The 17,673-nt window shown below is 34.7% G+C and overlaps 1 protein-coding gene across 1 annotated transcript in view; it reads left to right on the top strand.

Moving 5' to 3' along the window:
• Window positions 1-17,673, top strand: part of LOC104671823 (ankyrin repeat domain-containing protein 30A) — a 134,128-nt gene that overhangs the window by 24,399 nt on the left and 92,056 nt on the right. The window contains 11 exon segments of the mRNA XM_030941288.1: window positions 5,985-6,078; window positions 7,996-8,057; window positions 8,330-8,420; window positions 9,986-10,047; window positions 10,334-10,424; window positions 11,986-12,047; window positions 12,322-12,412; window positions 13,976-14,037; window positions 14,324-14,414; window positions 15,976-16,037; window positions 16,312-16,402. Of these exon segments, the coding sequence (XP_030797148.1) occupies window positions 5,985-6,078; window positions 7,996-8,057; window positions 8,330-8,420; window positions 9,986-10,047; window positions 10,334-10,424; window positions 11,986-12,047; window positions 12,322-12,412; window positions 13,976-14,037; window positions 14,324-14,414; window positions 15,976-16,037; window positions 16,312-16,402 (859 nt within the window).

The following is a 17,673-nucleotide window of genomic DNA, read 5'->3' as shown; positions in this document are numbered from 1 at the left end:
TATGTTTTCTAATATCTTCCAAGTGGAGTTTAGATTAAAAAAAAATTTAATGAATTTAGTCTCAACTCATGCTCTTTTTTTTTTTGAAACGGGGTCTCCCTCTGTCATGCAGGCTAGAGTGCAGTGGCACGATCTCGGCTCACTTCATCCTCCACCTTCCAGGTTCAAGCAGTTCTCCTGCCTTAGTCTTCTGTGTAGCTGGGACTATAGGCATGTGCCACCACGCCCAGTTTATTTTTGTAATTTTAGCAGAGACAGGGTTTTACCATGTTGACCAGGATGGTCTCACTCTCTTGACCTCATGATTTGCCCTCCTGGGCCTCCCAAAGTACTGGGATTACAGCGTGAGCCACTGAGCCCGGCCGAAAGTCATGTTCTATTAAACATATATTTTTAAGGAATACATTACTCTGAAATTCTTATTACCAATACTTTCTTCAGGTGAAAAGTTTCTGAAACATTCCTTTTAAAATTTTTTCTCTCTCTGTAGTAAGAAAGTTCTTGCTTTTAGGTATTGTGGCTGACGACCATGTTTAACTAATTGAGTGTCTTATTATATAATAATAAAATTTAAATCTTTGTTACATAGGTATTAACAAAATAACTAATTATAGTGTAAATACGGATCAGCATTATAGGAATATGTTATGAACAAAAGTCTGTATTTTATGTATTTCATCACATGTCTTATAGTAGTTGTTTTTCATTTTCTTTCATGACTGAAGCTATACTTGATTGACTGGTCATGTCTCTTGTTTGTTTCTCCCTCCTTCACCTTTTTAAAAATGATTTACCCCAGACTTTTTTTCTCACAGAATACATTTTTTCAGTGTCTGCTTTTGAGAGGGCATCACTGTCTCCATTGTCAGCATATTTATTTACAGGTTTCTATTTAGTTGCTATATAGGATTTTCATTAATCAATCATTGCCCTCCCCATGATTTACTCTTTCTTTCTCTGTTTCTTCGAAGAAGCAGAATTTATACAATTATTTATACTTAGCTTTTTGCCACACAGAATAGAAACAACCCACACCATTTCAACGCAAACTCAGTTAAATAAGGTACTATTAAAAACTAAAGTCTCACATTTTTCCACACAAGAGGTAATTAATGAAACTGTGAAGAAATATTTCAAAATATAACATGTAATTTAACTTTTAAAATTTTAATTATTTCTATAATATTGTAAACCATGTAAGGGTAAATTTTTGTCCTAGGTTATTTTGGTTAAAAAAATAATGTAGGGGCCGAGTGCGGTGGCTGACGCCTGTAATCCTAGGACTTGGGAAGCCCAAGTGGGTAGATCATGAGGTCAGGAGATCGAGACCATCCTGGCTAACATGGTGAAACCTCGTCTGTACTAAAAATACAAAAAATTAGCCAGGCGTGGTGGCGGGTGCCTGTAGTCCCAGCTACTCAGGAGTCTGAGGCAGGAGAATGGCGTGAACCTGGCAGGCGGAGCTTGCAGTGAGCAGAGATTACACCACTCCAGCCTGGGAGACAGAATGAGACTCCATCTCAAAAAAAAAAAGGAAAAAGAAAAAAGAACAATAATAATCTAATGGATACCACCATATTTCTATAATAATAAATTATATGAAGGGGTGAAATGAAATAATTCATTCATTAATGGATACCACCATATTTCTCTAATAATGAATTACATGAACGGGGTGAAATGAAATAATTCATTGAAGAAGGGTAAGATAAACATAGAGACTCCATGAGAGAGTCAAGATGACACAGATTATTATTTAAAAAGAAACAAAAAGGTTGTTTAAATGAGAGCAGGAACGCTCTAGAATAAAAGATATTATATAAATGATTTAAAATAAAAATTGAGAAAACATAACCAAGTAATAAAATACGGCTCAGATGTTTTTGAGTGACTTGTAACTGATTTTAATAAAAGGCTGAAAGAAAATATAAGGATAACTATAGGTAAGAGCAATTTGTTGTACTCTTTAAAATACCTAGTAGAGAATGATTTGAATGTTTCTAATATATAGGAAAGATAAATACTTACAGTGATTAATATCTCAATTATTGTGTTTTGATTACGTGAATGTATTAAGTGATAATATGTACTCCCAAAACATGTACATTTATACTGTGTCAACAAAAAATTTATAAATGGCTGGGCGCGGTGGCTCACATCTGTAATCCCAGCACTTTGGGAGGCCAAGGCAGGCAGATAATGAGGTCAGTAGATCGAGACCATCCTGGCTAACGTGGTGAAACCCTATCTCTACTAAAAAATAGAAAAAAATTAGCCAGGCGTGGTGGCGGGCACCTGTAGTCTCAGTTACTCGGGAGGTTGAGGCAGGAGAATGGCGTGAACCCGGGCGGCGGAGCTTGCAGTGAGCTGAGATTGCACCACTGCACTCCAGCCTGGGCAACAGAGCCAGACTCCGTCTCAAAAAAAAAAAAAAATTGTAAACAAGGAACAAAAATTTAATTCTCACTTCTTTTATTAACTTTATGTTTTATATTTAATTTAGTCATATTAATGTAGAATGCAAAGTAAAATCTGTTTTAGGCCTTGTCAGCGATATTGTGAATTATCAATTTTTGACTCTTTGGTTTCTGGTTTAAGATTTCTAATTTAATGTTTGACATAGTCTTAGGTTATTTAACTAATTTATCTTACTCTTTGATGTAACCGTGGTAGCTGTTTTGAATATTTTTAATAATAGAGTATAAACAAATAAGCATTTTATTTAAGCTTGTTATTAAAATTAAATTTTCTGATCATATGAACAATGTTCTTATTCTGTGTCTCTTAAATTTTTAATCACTTTTTTAAAATCACTTTTAAGCTAGTACACTCTCAAATAAATAAATGTAGAAATTATTAATCTCTAAAAATATTCTGATATCTTTTGTTCATAGTATGTATGTAGTGGTATTATATGCACACAACAAATGAATGTATTCAATATTTGTGGAATTTTTTTTAAAGTAAAGTGCCTATTATCATAGAATCATATGTGAGGGAAGATTGTTAACAGAGTATACAAACTTAACATCGGAAGAATTGTTTTTACTCTTAAAATATCTCTTGCAATGGGGATCTTTTATATTATTTCCAGGAAGCCTTGTTAACTTTAGTCTTCATAATTATTAAACGTTGCACATACATTTGTTTATTTCTAAAACTCAGGAATCCTGTTGACTTGAATTTTTTAGTTTCTTTCTTCACTTCTCCTGTGAATACTGAATTCTGCTTGGCAATCATACATATACATGAAAACTATTAAATCTTCAAATTGAATAATTATTGCTTAATTTTCTTTATGTGAGATCTTTTCTCCAATTTTAAACTACCATCCTATATGGTGTAAGTAGGCAATTCGAGCTAGTATTATATTGTTTACAGGAACATAAGAAAAGCATGTGAATTTTAAAGCAGGGTTTCACATTTCTATCTCACTTTATAGTAGTACTTAAAAATGCCTCATAATTCTATGGGTAAGCATTTCTCTTGTACAATTAAGAATTTCAAAGTTTTTATATAGGTCATTTTGCAGGCTGTTGTTTTAGAATTAAATGTTTTCATTCAATTCAAAGATGCATATTGCAATAATATTTCAGAAATAAATATTTACATATATAAATAAAATTATATTCTTGAAACAAATTTGGAAATACATGACAGAGAAACTTAATCCCACGTTTTTCTCTCTCCTTTGATTTCATTTTCAAAATTTCAACAGTCTGTGTAGATTTGTGTTGCTTAATTCTACCGATTTAGTCTATCTTATAAATATTTATTTTCTTATCACTATGGAATTTTCCTCATGTAGATTATCTACTCATACTCCAAATGTATTTATCCAGATCTTTCTTCCAAGCCCCTTGGATGCCTCAAATCTTAGAGGTCTCAAACTGAAAGCATCTTCTTTTTATTCTTTTCCTGCCTCTTTTCTGACTCTTTGTAATATACTCAGTCATCTGGTTTCCCCATCCTAGGAAATAACACCTAGGAAGTAGCCATGAAATGCTCAAGCACTTCAACCTCAATTTTAACTGTCCCCCACATCCTGCACTTCAACCCTCCTCCAGGTCACCAAGCCAGTCACACACCAAAATTTGTATTATCTACCTTCTTATAATTTTCCATATCTTATTACCGTAATTAACTCTCTACCTATAATTTTGAAGTACTCCTTTCTAGTTTTGCCCCATCTCCCCATGTTCATCTATCTTTACATCGCTGGAAGGGTCACCTTTCTAAAATATATTTGTAATGATGTAACTCATCTGCATATTGAGCGGATACCCATTACATGAAGGGTTAAGTTCACATTCTAGCGTGACACATATCTTATATGGTTTGGCCCCATTTTATCTCTTCAACTCATTTCCTCTGACTGTGTTCCAGTTTTACCATGTCACTTTGGCACCCCTCAGAGTGGCAGCAGAATTCTATGGTCAGAGTTGATCTTTCTGAGACTGCCATTTAATCTCCATCTCAAAGATGAGGCGTATGCCATATGAAAGTCTAGGAGGAAGACATTCTGAACAGAGAGAACAGTGGACCATATTTGTTCGTCATTTTGTTCTTAACCTAGAATGACTAGGAAGTAGAAAGTGGAGTAACCACGAACGTCATCATCATCCTCATTATTCTAAAGTGAAGAAAAATCTGCAAATACGTGTCTGGCACATGTTACACGTTTCACGAATACATGTTTTGGTTTTTCTCTTTTTATGAAGGCTTACTCTACTTTTCTGAAGTTGTGTCTTAATCAATCGCATACTTTATCTAATGACTGTTTGCTTTCATTTAAAAGTAACATAAATATAAGTTTTCCTTCTGAATCTTTCCTTTTATTCAAGCAGTTCTTTATCAGCAAAAAACTTGTAAAAATTATTCTTATTATCTTAAGCCCTTGTTTTCCTAAATGAAACAGTTTCTACAGAGTTCTATTCCTACTCTGTATGACATACTCTGAAAATTCTCTTCATGCCGTGCATAGTTTTTAACAAAAATTCTATAATTATGCATATGTCAAGTGTTTAATCATATTGTGTTCTGTTTGAAATGCCCTATTACTTTTGGTGAGGACTACAGAGTAAGGCAGATACTTTGAATTTAATTCCTTTTGTACACGAGTGAATTTTTCTGAATATGTTTCATTTTCCATGCTCAGTAACCTAGTCAATAGCGACATGAAGATAAAAGATAAGTTTGATATACAGAGCACATTTGAGGTTTTCTCTTGAAATGTTTTGGTGTTCAATATGTGAACAGCTTTAAATCTAATTGTCTTTAAAGTAAAAAAAAAATATGTTTTAAGAATTTTTTTTTTGAGATGGAGTCTCGCTCTGTCACCAGGCTAGAGTGCAATGCCTGATCTCGGCTCACTGCAGCCCCTACCTCCTCGGGTTCCAGCAATTCTCCTGCCTCAGCCTCCTGAGTAGCTGGGATTACAGGCAGCCTGCCACCATGCCCAGCTAATTTTTGTATTTTTAGTAGAGATGGGGTTTCACCCAGTTGGCCAGCATGGTCTCGATCTCTTGACCTCGTGATCCACCCGCCTCGGCCTCCCAAAGTGCTGTCATTACAGGTGTGAGCCATCCTGCCCAGCCCATAAAAAAGATTTTAAATAAAAGTATTGATGCTTGTCATTTTTATTATTTTGAAATTGAAAGTATTTATTGATGTGGCTCACGCCGTAATCCCAGTGCTTTGGGAGGATGAGGCGGGCGGATCACTTGAGATCAGGAGTTCAAGACCAGCCTGGCCAACATGGTGAAACCCTGTCTATCCTAAAAATAGAACAAGTTAGCCAGGCGTGGTGGCTCATGCCTGTAGGCCCAGTTACTTGGGAGGCTGAGGCAGGAGAATTGCTTGAACCTGGGAGACAGAGGTGGCAGTAGGCCAAGATCACACCAATGAGCCACGCTGCAAGACTTCATCTCAAAAAAACAAAAAAATGAAATAAACAAATTATTTATTGATATTACCTTTAACAGATTATCTGTAAGAGTGCTGAACAGAATTATATGTGTTTACCTGGTGCTGCTATATATGAAGATGATGTCAAAACGATAAATCACAAAATAGAAGGTAAGAACAATTTTTTTAATTTAAGACATCGTTTGACCAAATGTTTGTCTAAATGCATGAGGAGTGATACACTCTGACAGCCAAAGAAAATTATTTTTTAAATGCATAGCATAGAAGAACAAAAGGAGTGAAAGTTATATGCCTTCTCAGGTGTTAGCAACAGATTATACTGACGGTGCCAAAAAAAAGAGAGGAATTATTAGTTTAAATTCAATATACTGTAAGACCTGAGCAAAGGAGTAAAAGAGGGAATGAAGACAGAGGAAGACAGAGAATATATGGAGTACGTGAGGGAACAAGAAGCAGGTTTATATAATGGCGGATGGTAAAATAAAATAATTCTTTAGAAAAAGATAGGTCATGGTTAGAAAGATTTGAAGAATGTAAAGTGACTTTTCATTACCAAAATTTGCCAGGGAATTATAGCAAAGCGTTGTCGCTCCTGTCTTTCTCACTGGTGGGAAAGCATTAGGGATGGAAGCACCTGACCATGGAGAGTTGTGTTTTATCTGCAATAGGTGAATATAAGCATATTTTCACAGCCACATGTGTATATAATTTGTCATATAGACTCGGTATAGATCAGAAGTTTTGAAACTGTAGAAAATCAGCTGAATACCTTGTTAACAATGCACGCTGTGGTTCAGCAGGCTTGGGATTCTGGCATTTTAAAATAAGTTCTCAAGTGATGCTGATACTGGTGGTCCTTCGACCTCACTCTGAAGTAGCAAGGGAACAGCCTTTCCTTTGGAAAAATCTGGAAGAAGGGCAGTTGGGTAGAAGGTCAAGACATAATAGGGTCAAGGGAAAGCATTATATTGCTTTTATTTCTGAGTATGTTTCTGGCCAGAGGGGAAAAAAGGTAAATAAATAGTAATTACAGATGTCAGATACTACCCCTAATCAAAGAGAAAGAAAGTGTTGGGAAAATTGATTTTAAAAGATGTTGAGTGGGAAGAATCAAGACCACAGATGTAGACATTATTTTGGCTAAGGAAGAGGGATTGTGAGGCAGGAAACGGGCAAGAAAGAAGATAGCCAGGCAACTTTAGAGTTTCTGAAAAGGAAATGTGAGTGAATTCACTTCAGATGCATTTAGAATATTTCTGTTATATATTCGTTTTCTGCCTCATGGCTCTCAGTACTCCTTGGACCTTGCATGGACCTTGATTTAATTCTATGAAATGTTGGAAATTTAGGTTAGTTACAGCACTCATTTTTCCTGTAAGTTTCTAATGTTTCTCCAAGGAGTCACAAGTTGATTCTGAAGATATTGTTGCATTGAGGAAATACTATCTCATTGTAATTAAAGCAGCTTTTAATTTATATGCAGTACAAGTTCTTTAAGCTTATTTATCTAAAACACATTCACATCAAATATATTGCCATGGCCTATATTTCAAAGAGTTGCCATGAAATTTCAAAGGGTTGGATGTATATTTTGCTAATATCAAAAAGTTAGTATCTTGAAGAATCTTACTTATTAATAAATAATCTTTTTTGAAGAACCATGTAATAAAGATTGCTTAATCAAAGTAAGTAATAATAAAAAATAAAAACTTAGAAATGACAGATGATAGGTAATTAAAATTATCTGAGTGAACAGCAAATATCTGACATAGTGGGTTTCATGGGAGAAGAGAATATTACTTCTTTTGTGAAGAAATAATTAATACAAATTACTCAAACTTTTATTGTTTTTTTGCATTCTCATGAATATGAAGTTAATTTTTAGATTTTTAAGATTGCAGTTCTAACCAACTGACTATAGAAGTGGTGCTTGTTATCCACCAATAGAATATACAGGCTACAGAAGAAAGTCCAAAGATTCATGAATGAAAATAGATTTGTGTATGTTTTCAAAATTTATAGTAGAGAAATGTCCTCATGAATGTATCTGTGATTTACCTTTTATAGATCAGATGATCCCATCAGAATCCAAACAAAAGGGTGAAGAAGAAAATTCTTGGGATTTAGAGGTACTATGTATTATCAATTTTTTTTTAATATTAGTATTGCATGATATGAAAACATAAAATCAGAGGCTTAGACTTTATCTTCTCACCTCTGCATGTGTCACCCCAATTATTTTTGGTATTTTTCAGGATACGCTTCATAGAGAATCTATGTGCTAGGTAGATTACTGCTTCATAGTGAATTTTTTTGAAGAAGATTTTAATTAGGAAATGTTGATACTCACCCTTATTAGGATTTTTCCATTGAAATTGTTTACTGATATTACTTTTAACAGGGTGTGCGTGAGACTGTTTCACAGAAGGATGTGTGTTTACCCAAGGCTACGCCTCAAAAAGAATTCCACACGATAAGTGGAAAATTAGAAGGTAAGAACAGTTTTTTATTGAAAAAGTCATTTGACCTAATATTTCTCTAAACTGATGAGGAAGGATATCCTCTAATAGCCAAAGAAAATGACCTCCTAAATGCAAAGCACAGAAAAAAAGAGAAGTGAAATGGTGATATGTTATACATCTTTTCAGCTCTAGGCAGCAGACTATATTGAGAGTTCTGAAAAGGAGGTGAGTTATTAGTTTGAATTCAAGATATTTCAAGACCTGAGGAAAATGAGAAAATAAGAAAGAAGAAAGTAGTAAAAGAGGAAATAAAGACTGAGAAAGACAGAGCGTACAGAGAGTACATGAAGGAACAAGAAGCAGGTTTATATAATGGAGGATGATAAAATAAAGTGATTCTTTACGAGAAGATCGGGTATGGTTAGAAATTGGGAAGAATATAAATTGAACTTCTCGTACAAAAGTTTAGCAGAGAATTACAGCAAAGGATTGCTGACACTTCCTGTCTTTCTCACTGGTGGGAAGCCATTAGGGATGGAAACACCTGACCATGGAGAGCTGTGTTCTATTTGCAGTAGGTGAGACTAAGCATATATGCACGGCCACACATGTATATAATTTGTCAGATACACTCCGTATAGACCAGAGGTTTTCATAGAAAATCAGCGGAAAACCTTGTTAACAATTCACACTGTGAGTCAGCCGACTTGGGATTCTGCATTTTTCATAAGTTCTCTGGCGATGCTGATGCTGGTGGTCCTTGGACCTTGCTCTGAGTTATTTTTGATGTAAATTCATTTTCTGTCTCAAGGGCCTGAGAGCTCCTCAAGTTTTCTATGGGCCTTGATTTTTATCCTATAACATGTGGGAACATTAGGTTACTTAAGGCAATTATTGTTTCCTGTACATTTCTGATGTTTCTCCAAGGTGTCACAAGCGGACTCTGAAGATATTACTGCTTTAGGGAAGAACTGTGTCTTTGTAATTAAAGCAGGTCTTAATTTATATGCAATAAAAGTATTTTTAACTTATCTTCCTAAAACATAAACACAGCCAAAACACGCCCAGTAGGCTGTCATGGTGTATTGAAATGTAAAAACCTTGGACAAGTATAGTTTACTAACATCAAAAAGTTAATATCCCTAAAAAATCTTATTCGTTGATAAATCATATGTTTTGACGAACTGTGTAATAAAGATTGCTGAGTCAATCGAGCTAAGATATACTACACAGTAACAATTTACAAAGAAATGAGAGATGATAGGTAAAGTTTTCTGAATGGACAGCCAATAAAAGACATACAGTGTTTCACGGGAGAAGAGGGTATGACTGCTTTGTGAGGAAATAATTCATACAACGTAGTCAAATTTCTATTTTTCTGCATTCTAATAAATGATATGATGTTAATTTTCAGATGTTTTAGATTTCAATTCTAATGGATTGACTGTAGAAGTAGTGATCGTAATCGATATTTTAAAAAGAGTATATGGGCTATGGAGGAAAACCACATTCGTGAATGAAAAATTTGTATTTGTTTTTAAAATTTATAGTAGAGAAATGTTCTCATCAATGTATCTGTGATTAACTTTTTATAGATCAGATGATCCCATCAGAATCCAAACAAAAGGACGAGGAAGAAAATTCTTGGGATTTAGAGGTACTATGTATTACCAATGTTTTTTTAATACTAGTATTGCATGATATGAAACATAAAATCAGAGGCTTAGGCTTTATCTTCTCACCTCTGCATATGTCACCCCCGAGTTATTTTTGATATTTTTCAGGATACACTTAATATACTTTCAGGATACCTAATCTATGTGCTAGGTAGATTATTGCATCATAGTGAAATTTTTAAAAAAAGATTTTAATTAGGAAATTTTGGTACTTTTCATTATTAGGATTTTTCCATTGAAATTGTTTACTGATATTACTTTTAACAGAGTGACCGTGAGACTGTTTCACAGAAGGATGTGTGTTTACCCAAGGCTACGCCTCAAAAAGAATTCCACACGATAAGTGGAAAATTAGAAGGTGAGAACCATTTTTTATTTAAAGAGTCATTTGACCAAATATTTCTCTAAACTGATGAGGAAGGATATCCTCTAATAACCAAAGAAAATTACCTCCTAAATGCAAAGCACGGAAAACAAGAGAAGTGAAATGGTGAAAAGTTATACGTCTTATCAGGTGTTGGTAACAGACTATATTGAGAGTGCTGGAAAGGAGCTGAATTATTAGTTTGAATTCAAGATACTCCAAGACCTGAGGAAAATGAGAAAATAAGAAAGAAGAAAGTAGTAAAAGAGGAAATGAAGACTGAGAAAGACAGAGTGTACGGAGAATACATGAAGGAACAAGAAGCATGGTTATATAATGGAGGGTGATAAAAAATGATTCTTTACGAGTAGATTGGATATGGTTAGAAATTTGGGAGGAATATAAACGAACCTTCCAGTACGGAAATTTACCAGAGAATAACAGCAAAAGTAATCTGACTCTTCCTGTCTTTCTCACTGGTGGGAAGCCATTAGGGATGGAAGCACCTGACCATGGAGAGTTGTGTTCTATTTGCAATAAGTGAGACTAAGCATATATGCACGGCCACACATGTATATAATTTGTCAGATACACTCCGTATAGACCAGAAGTTTTCATAGAAAATCAGCTGAAAACCTTGTTGACAATTCACACTGTGATTCAGCCGACTTGGGATTCTGCATTTTTCATAAATTCTCAGGCGATGCTGATGCTGGTGGTCCTTGGACCTTGCTCTGAGTTATTTTTGGTATAAATCCATTTTCTGTCACGGGCCTGAGAGTTCAAGTCTTGTGTGGGCCTTGATTTTTATCCTATAATATGTGGGAACGTTAGGTTACTTAAGGCAATTACTGTTTCCTATACATTTCTAATGTTTCTCCAAGGTGTAACAAGCTAACTCTGAAGATATTTCTGCATTAGGGAAGAACTGCGTCATTGTGATTAAAGCAGTTCTTAACTTATATGCAATAAAAGCTTTTTAAGCTTATATTCCTAAAAGATACACACAACCAAAACACACCCAATATGCTGTCATGGCCTATTGAAGTGTAAAAGGGTTGGGCATATAGTTTACTAACATCAAAAAGTTAATATACCTAAAAAATCTTATTCGTTGATAAATCATCTTGTTTTGACGAACCGTGTAATAGGATTTGCTGTGTCAATCGAGCTAAGATATACTACAAAATAAAAATTTACAAAGAAATGAGAGATGATAGGTAATAGAAAAGTTTTCTGAATGAACAGCAAATATAGGACATACGGTGTTTCACGGGAGAAGAGGGTATGACTGCTTTGTGAGGAAATACTTCGTGCAAGTTAGTCAGCTTTCTACTTTTCTGAATTCTAGTGAATGATATGATGTTAAATTTCCGACGTTTTGGATTTCAATTCTAATGGATTGACTATAGAAGTAGTGATTGTAATCGGTACACAGAATATATGGGCTACAGAGGAAAAACCACAGATTCGTGAATGAAAGATTTGTGTATGTTTTTAAAATTTACAGTAGAGAAGTGTTCTCATGAATGTATCTGTTACTAACTTTTTATAGATCAGATGATCCCATCAGAATCCAAACAAAAGGACGGGGAAGAAAATTCTTGGGATTTGGAGGTACTATGTATTAAATCAATTTTTTTTTAATATTAGTATTGCATGATATGAAAACATAAAATCAGAGGCTTAGACTTTATCTTCTCACCTCTGCATGTGTCACCCCAATTATTTTTGGTATTTTTCAGGATACGCTTCATAGAGAATCTATGTGCTAGGTAGATTACTGCTTCATAGTGAATTTTTTTGAAGAAGATTTTAATTAGGAAATGTTGATACTCACCCTTATTAGGATTTTTCCATTGAAATTGTTTACTGATATTACTTTTAACAGGGTGTGCGTGAGACTGTTTCACAGAAGGATGTGTGTTTACCCAAGGCTACGCCTCAAAAAGAATTCCACACGATAAGTGGAAAATTAGAAGGTAAGAACAGTTTTTTATTGAAAAAGTCATTTGACCTAATATTTCTCTAAACTGATGAGGAAGGATATCCTCTAATAGCCAAAGAAAATGACCTCCTAAATGCAAAGCACAGAAAAAAAGAGAAGTGAAATGGTGATATGTTATACATCTTTTCAGCTCTAGGCAGCAGACTATATTGAGAGTTCTGAAAAGGAGGTGAGTTATTAGTTTGAATTCAAGATATTTCAAGACCTGAGGAAAATGAGAAAATAAGAAAGAAGAAAGTAGTAAAAGAGGAAATAAAGACTGAGAAAGACAGAGCGTACAGAGAGTACATGAAGGAACAAGAAGCAGGTTTATATAATGGAGGATGATAAAATAAAGTGATTCTTTACGAGAAGATCGGGTATGGTTAGAAATTGGGAAGAATATAAATTGAACTTCTCGTACAAAAGTTTAGCAGAGAATTACAGCAAAGGATTGCTGACACTTCCTGTCTTTCTCACTGGTGGGAAGCCATTAGGGATGGAAACACCTGACCATGGAGAGCTGTGTTCTATTTGCAGTAGGTGAGACTAAGCATATATGCACGGCCACACATGTATATAATTTGTCAGATACACTCCGTATAGACCAGAGGTTTTCATAGAAAATCAGCGGAAAACCTTGTTAACAATTCATACTGTGAGTCAGCCGACTTGGGATTCTGCATTTTCCATAAGTTCTCTGGCGATGCTGATGCTGGTGGTCCTTGGACCTTGCTCTGAGTTATTTTTGATGTAAATTCATTTTCTGTCTCAAGGGCCTGAGAGCTCCTCAAGTTTTCTATGGGCCTTGATTTTTATCCTATAACATGTGGGAACATTAGGTTACTTAAGGCAATTATTGTTTCCTGTACATTTCTGATGTTTCTCCAAGGTGTCACAAGCGGACTCTGAAGATATTACTGCTTTAGGGAAGAACTGTGTCTTTGTAATTAAAGCAGTTCTTAATTTATATGCAATAAAAGTATTTTTAACTTATCTTCCTAAAACATAAACACAGCCAAAACACGCCCAATAGGCTGTCATGGTGTATTGAAATGTAAAAACCTTGGACAATATAGTTTACTAACATCAAAAAGTTAATATCCCTAAAAAATCTTATTCGTTGATAAATCATATGTTTTGACGAACTGTGTAATAAAGATTGCTGAGTCAATCGAGCTAAGATATACTACACAGTAACAATTTACAAAGAAATGAGAGATGATAGGTAAAGTTTTCTGAATGGACAGCCAATAAAAGACATACAGTGTTTCACGGGAGAAGAGGGTATGACTGCTTTGTGAGGAAATAATTCATACAACGTAGTCAAATTTCTATTTTTCTGCATTCTAATAAATGATATGATGTTAATTTTCAGATGTTTTAGATTTCAATTCTAATGGATTGACTGTAGAAGTAGTGATCGTAATCGATATTTAAAAAGAGTATATGGGCTATGGAGGAAAACCACATTCGTGAATGAAAAATTTGTATTTGTTTTTAAAATTTATAGTAGAGAAATGTTCTCATCAATGTATCTGTGATTAACTTTTTATAGATCAGATGATCCCATCAGAATCCAAACAAAAGGACGAGGAAGAAAATTCTTGGGATTTAGAGGTACTATGTATTACCAATGTTTTTTTAATACTAGTATTGCATGATATGAAACATAAAATCAGAGGCTTAGGCTTTATCTTCTCACCTCTGCATATGTCACCCCCGAGTTATTTTTGATATTTTTCAGGATACACTTAATACACTTTCAGGATACCTAATCTATGTGCTAGGTAGATTATTGCATCATAGTGAAATTTTTAAAAAAAGATTTTAATTAGGAAATTTTGGTACTTTTCATTATTAGGATTTTTCCATTGAAATTGTTTACTGATATTACTTTTAACAGAGTGACCGTGAGACTGTTTCACAGAAGGATGTGTGTTTACCCAAGGCTACGCCTCAAAAAGAATTCCACACGATAAGTGGAAAATTAGAAGGTGAGAACCATTTTTTATTTAAAGAGTCATTTGACCAAATATTTCTCTAAACTGATGAGGAAGGATATCCTCTAATAACCAAAGAAAATTACCTCCTAAATGCAAAGCACGGAAAACAAGAGAAGTGAAATGGTGAAAAGTTATACGTCTTATCAGGTGTTGGTAACAGACTATATTGAGAGTGCTGGAAAGGAGCTGAATTATTAGTTTGAATTCAAGATACTCCAAGACCTGAGGAAAATGAGAAAATAAGAAAGAAGAAAGTAGTAAAAGAGGAAATGAAGACTGAGAAAGACAGAGTGTACGGAGAATACATGAAGGAACAAGAAGCATGGTTATATAATGGAGGGTGATAAAAAATGATTCTTTACGAGTAGATTGGATATGGTTAGAAATTTGGGAGGAATATAAACGAACCTTCCAGTACGGAAATTTGCCAGAGAATAACAGCAAAAGTAATCCGACTCTTCCTGTCTTTCTCACTGGTGGGAAGCCATTAGGGATGGAAGCACCTGACCATGGAGAGTTGTGTTCTATTTGCAATAAGTGAGACTAAGCATATATGCACGGCCACACATGTATATAATTTGTCAGATACACTCCGTATAGACCAGAAGTTTTCATAGAAAATCAGCTGAAAACCTTGTTGACAATTCACACTGTGATTCAGCCGACTTGGGATTCTGCATTTTTCATAAATTCTCAGGCGATGCTGATGCTGGTGGTCCTTGGACCTTGCTCTGAGTTATTTTTGGTATAAATCCATTTTCTGTCACGGGCCTGAGAGTTCAAGTCTTGTGTGGGCCTTGATTTTTATCCTATAATATGTGGGAACGTTAGGTTACTTAAGGCAATTACTGTTTCCTATACATTTCTAATGTTTCTCCAAGGTGTAACAAGCTAACTCTGAAGATATTTCTGCATTAGGGAAGAACTGCGTCATTGTGATTAAAGCAGTTCTTAACTTATATGCAATAAAAGCTTTTTAAGCTTATATTCCTAAAAGATACACACAACCAAAACACACCCAATATGCTGTCATGGCCTATTGAAGTGTAAAAGGGTTGGGCATATAGTTTACTAACATCAAAAAGTTAATATACCTAAAAAATCTTATTCGTTGATAAATCATCTTGTTTTGACGAACCGTGTAATAGGATTTGCTGTGTCAATCGAGCTAAGATATACTACAAAATAAAAATTTACAAAGAAATGAGAGATGATAGGTAATAGAAAAGTTTTCTGAATGAACAGCAAATATAGGACATACGGTGTTTCACGGGAGAAGAGGGTATGACTGCTTTGTGAGGAAATACTTCGTGCAAGTTAGTCAGCTTTCTACTTTTCTGAATTCTAGTGAATGATATGATGTTAAATTTCCGACGTTTTGGATTTCAATTCTAATGGATTGACTATAGAAGTAGTGATTGTAATCGGTACACAGAATATATGGGCTACAGAGGAAAAACCACAGATTCGTGAATGAAAGATTTGTGTATGTTTTTAAAATTTACAGTAGAGAAGTGTTCTCATGAATGTATCTGTTACTAACTTTTTATAGATCAGATGATCCCATCAGAATCCAAACAAAAGGACGGGGAAGAAAATTCTTGGGATTTGGAGGTACTATGTATTAAATCAATTTTTTTTTAATATTAGTATTGCATGATATGAAAACATAAAATCAGAGGCTTAGACTTTATCTTCTCACCTCTGCATGTGTCACCCCAATTATTTTTGGTATTTTTCAGGATACGCTTCATAGAGAATCTATGTGCTAGGTAGATTACTGCTTCATAGTGAATTTTTTTGAAGAAGATTTTAATTAGGAAATGTTGATACTCACCCTTATTAGGATTTTTCCATTGAAATTGTTTACTGATATTACTTTTAACAGGGTGTGCGTGAGACTGTTTCACAGAAGGATGTGTGTTTACCCAAGGCTACGCCTCAAAAAGAATTCCACACGATAAGTGGAAAATTAGAAGGTAAGAACAGTTTTTTATTGAAAAAGTCATTTGACCTAATATTTCTCTAAACTGATGAGGAAGGATATCCTCTAATAGCCAAAGAAAATGACCTCCTAAATGCAAAGCACAGAAAAAAAGAGAAGTGAAATGGTGATATGTTATACATCTTTTCAGCTCTAGGCAGCAGACTATATTGAGAGTTCTGAAAAGGAGGTGAGTTATTAGTTTGAATTCAAGATATTTCAAGACCTGAGGAAAATGAGAAAATAAGAAAGAAGAAAGTAGTAAAAGAGGAAATAAAGACTGAGAAAGACAGAGCGTACAGAGAGTACATGAAGGAACAAGAAGCAGGTTTATATAATGGAGGATGATAAAATAAAGTGATTCTTTACGAGAAGATCGGGTATGGTTAGAAATTGGGAAGAATATAAATTGAACTTCTCGTACAAAAGTTTAGCAGAGAATTACAGCAAAGGATTGCTGACACTTCCTGTCTTTCTCACTGGTGGGAAGCCATTAGGGATGGAAACACCTGACCATGGAGAGCTGTGTTCTATTTGCAGTAGGTGAGACTAAGCATATATGCACGGCCACACATGTATATAATTTGTCAGATACACTCCGTATAGACCAGAGGTTTTCATAGAAAATCAGCGGAAAACCTTGTTAACAATTCATACTGTGAGTCAGCCGACTTGGGATTCTGCATTTTCCATAAGTTCTCTGGCGATGCTGATGCTGGTGGTCCTTGGACCTTGCTCTGAGTTATTTTTGATGTAAATTCATTTTCTGTCTCAAGGGCCTGAGAGCTCCTCAAGTTTTCTATGGGCCTTGATTTTTATCCTATAACATGTGGGAACATTAGGTTACTTAAGGCAATTATTGTTTCCTGTACATTTCTGATGTTTCTCCAAGGTGTCACAAGCGGACTCTGAAGATATTACTGCTTTAGGGAAGAACTGTGTCTTTGTAATTAAAGCAGTTCTTAATTTATATGCAATAAAAGTATTTTTAACTTATCTTCCTAAAACATAAACACAGCCAAAACACGCCCAATAGGCTGTCATGGTGTATTGAAATGTAAAAACCTTGGACAATATAGTTTACTAACATCAAAAAGTTAATATCCCTAAAAAATCTTATTCGTTGATAAATCATATGTTTTGACGAACTGTGTAATAAAGATTGCTGAGTCAATCGAGCTAAGATATACTACACAGTAACAATTTACAAAGAAATGAGAGATGATAGGTAAAGTTTTCTGAATGGACAGCCAATAAAAGACATAC

The sequence above is a fragment of the Rhinopithecus roxellana genome, chromosome 11 (genome assembly GCF_007565055.1).
Source record: "Rhinopithecus roxellana isolate Shanxi Qingling chromosome 11, ASM756505v1, whole genome shotgun sequence".
Taxonomy (NCBI): Eukaryota; Metazoa; Chordata; class Mammalia; order Primates; family Cercopithecidae; genus Rhinopithecus; species Rhinopithecus roxellana.
This window is presented reverse-complemented; position numbering and strand designations above follow the sequence as displayed.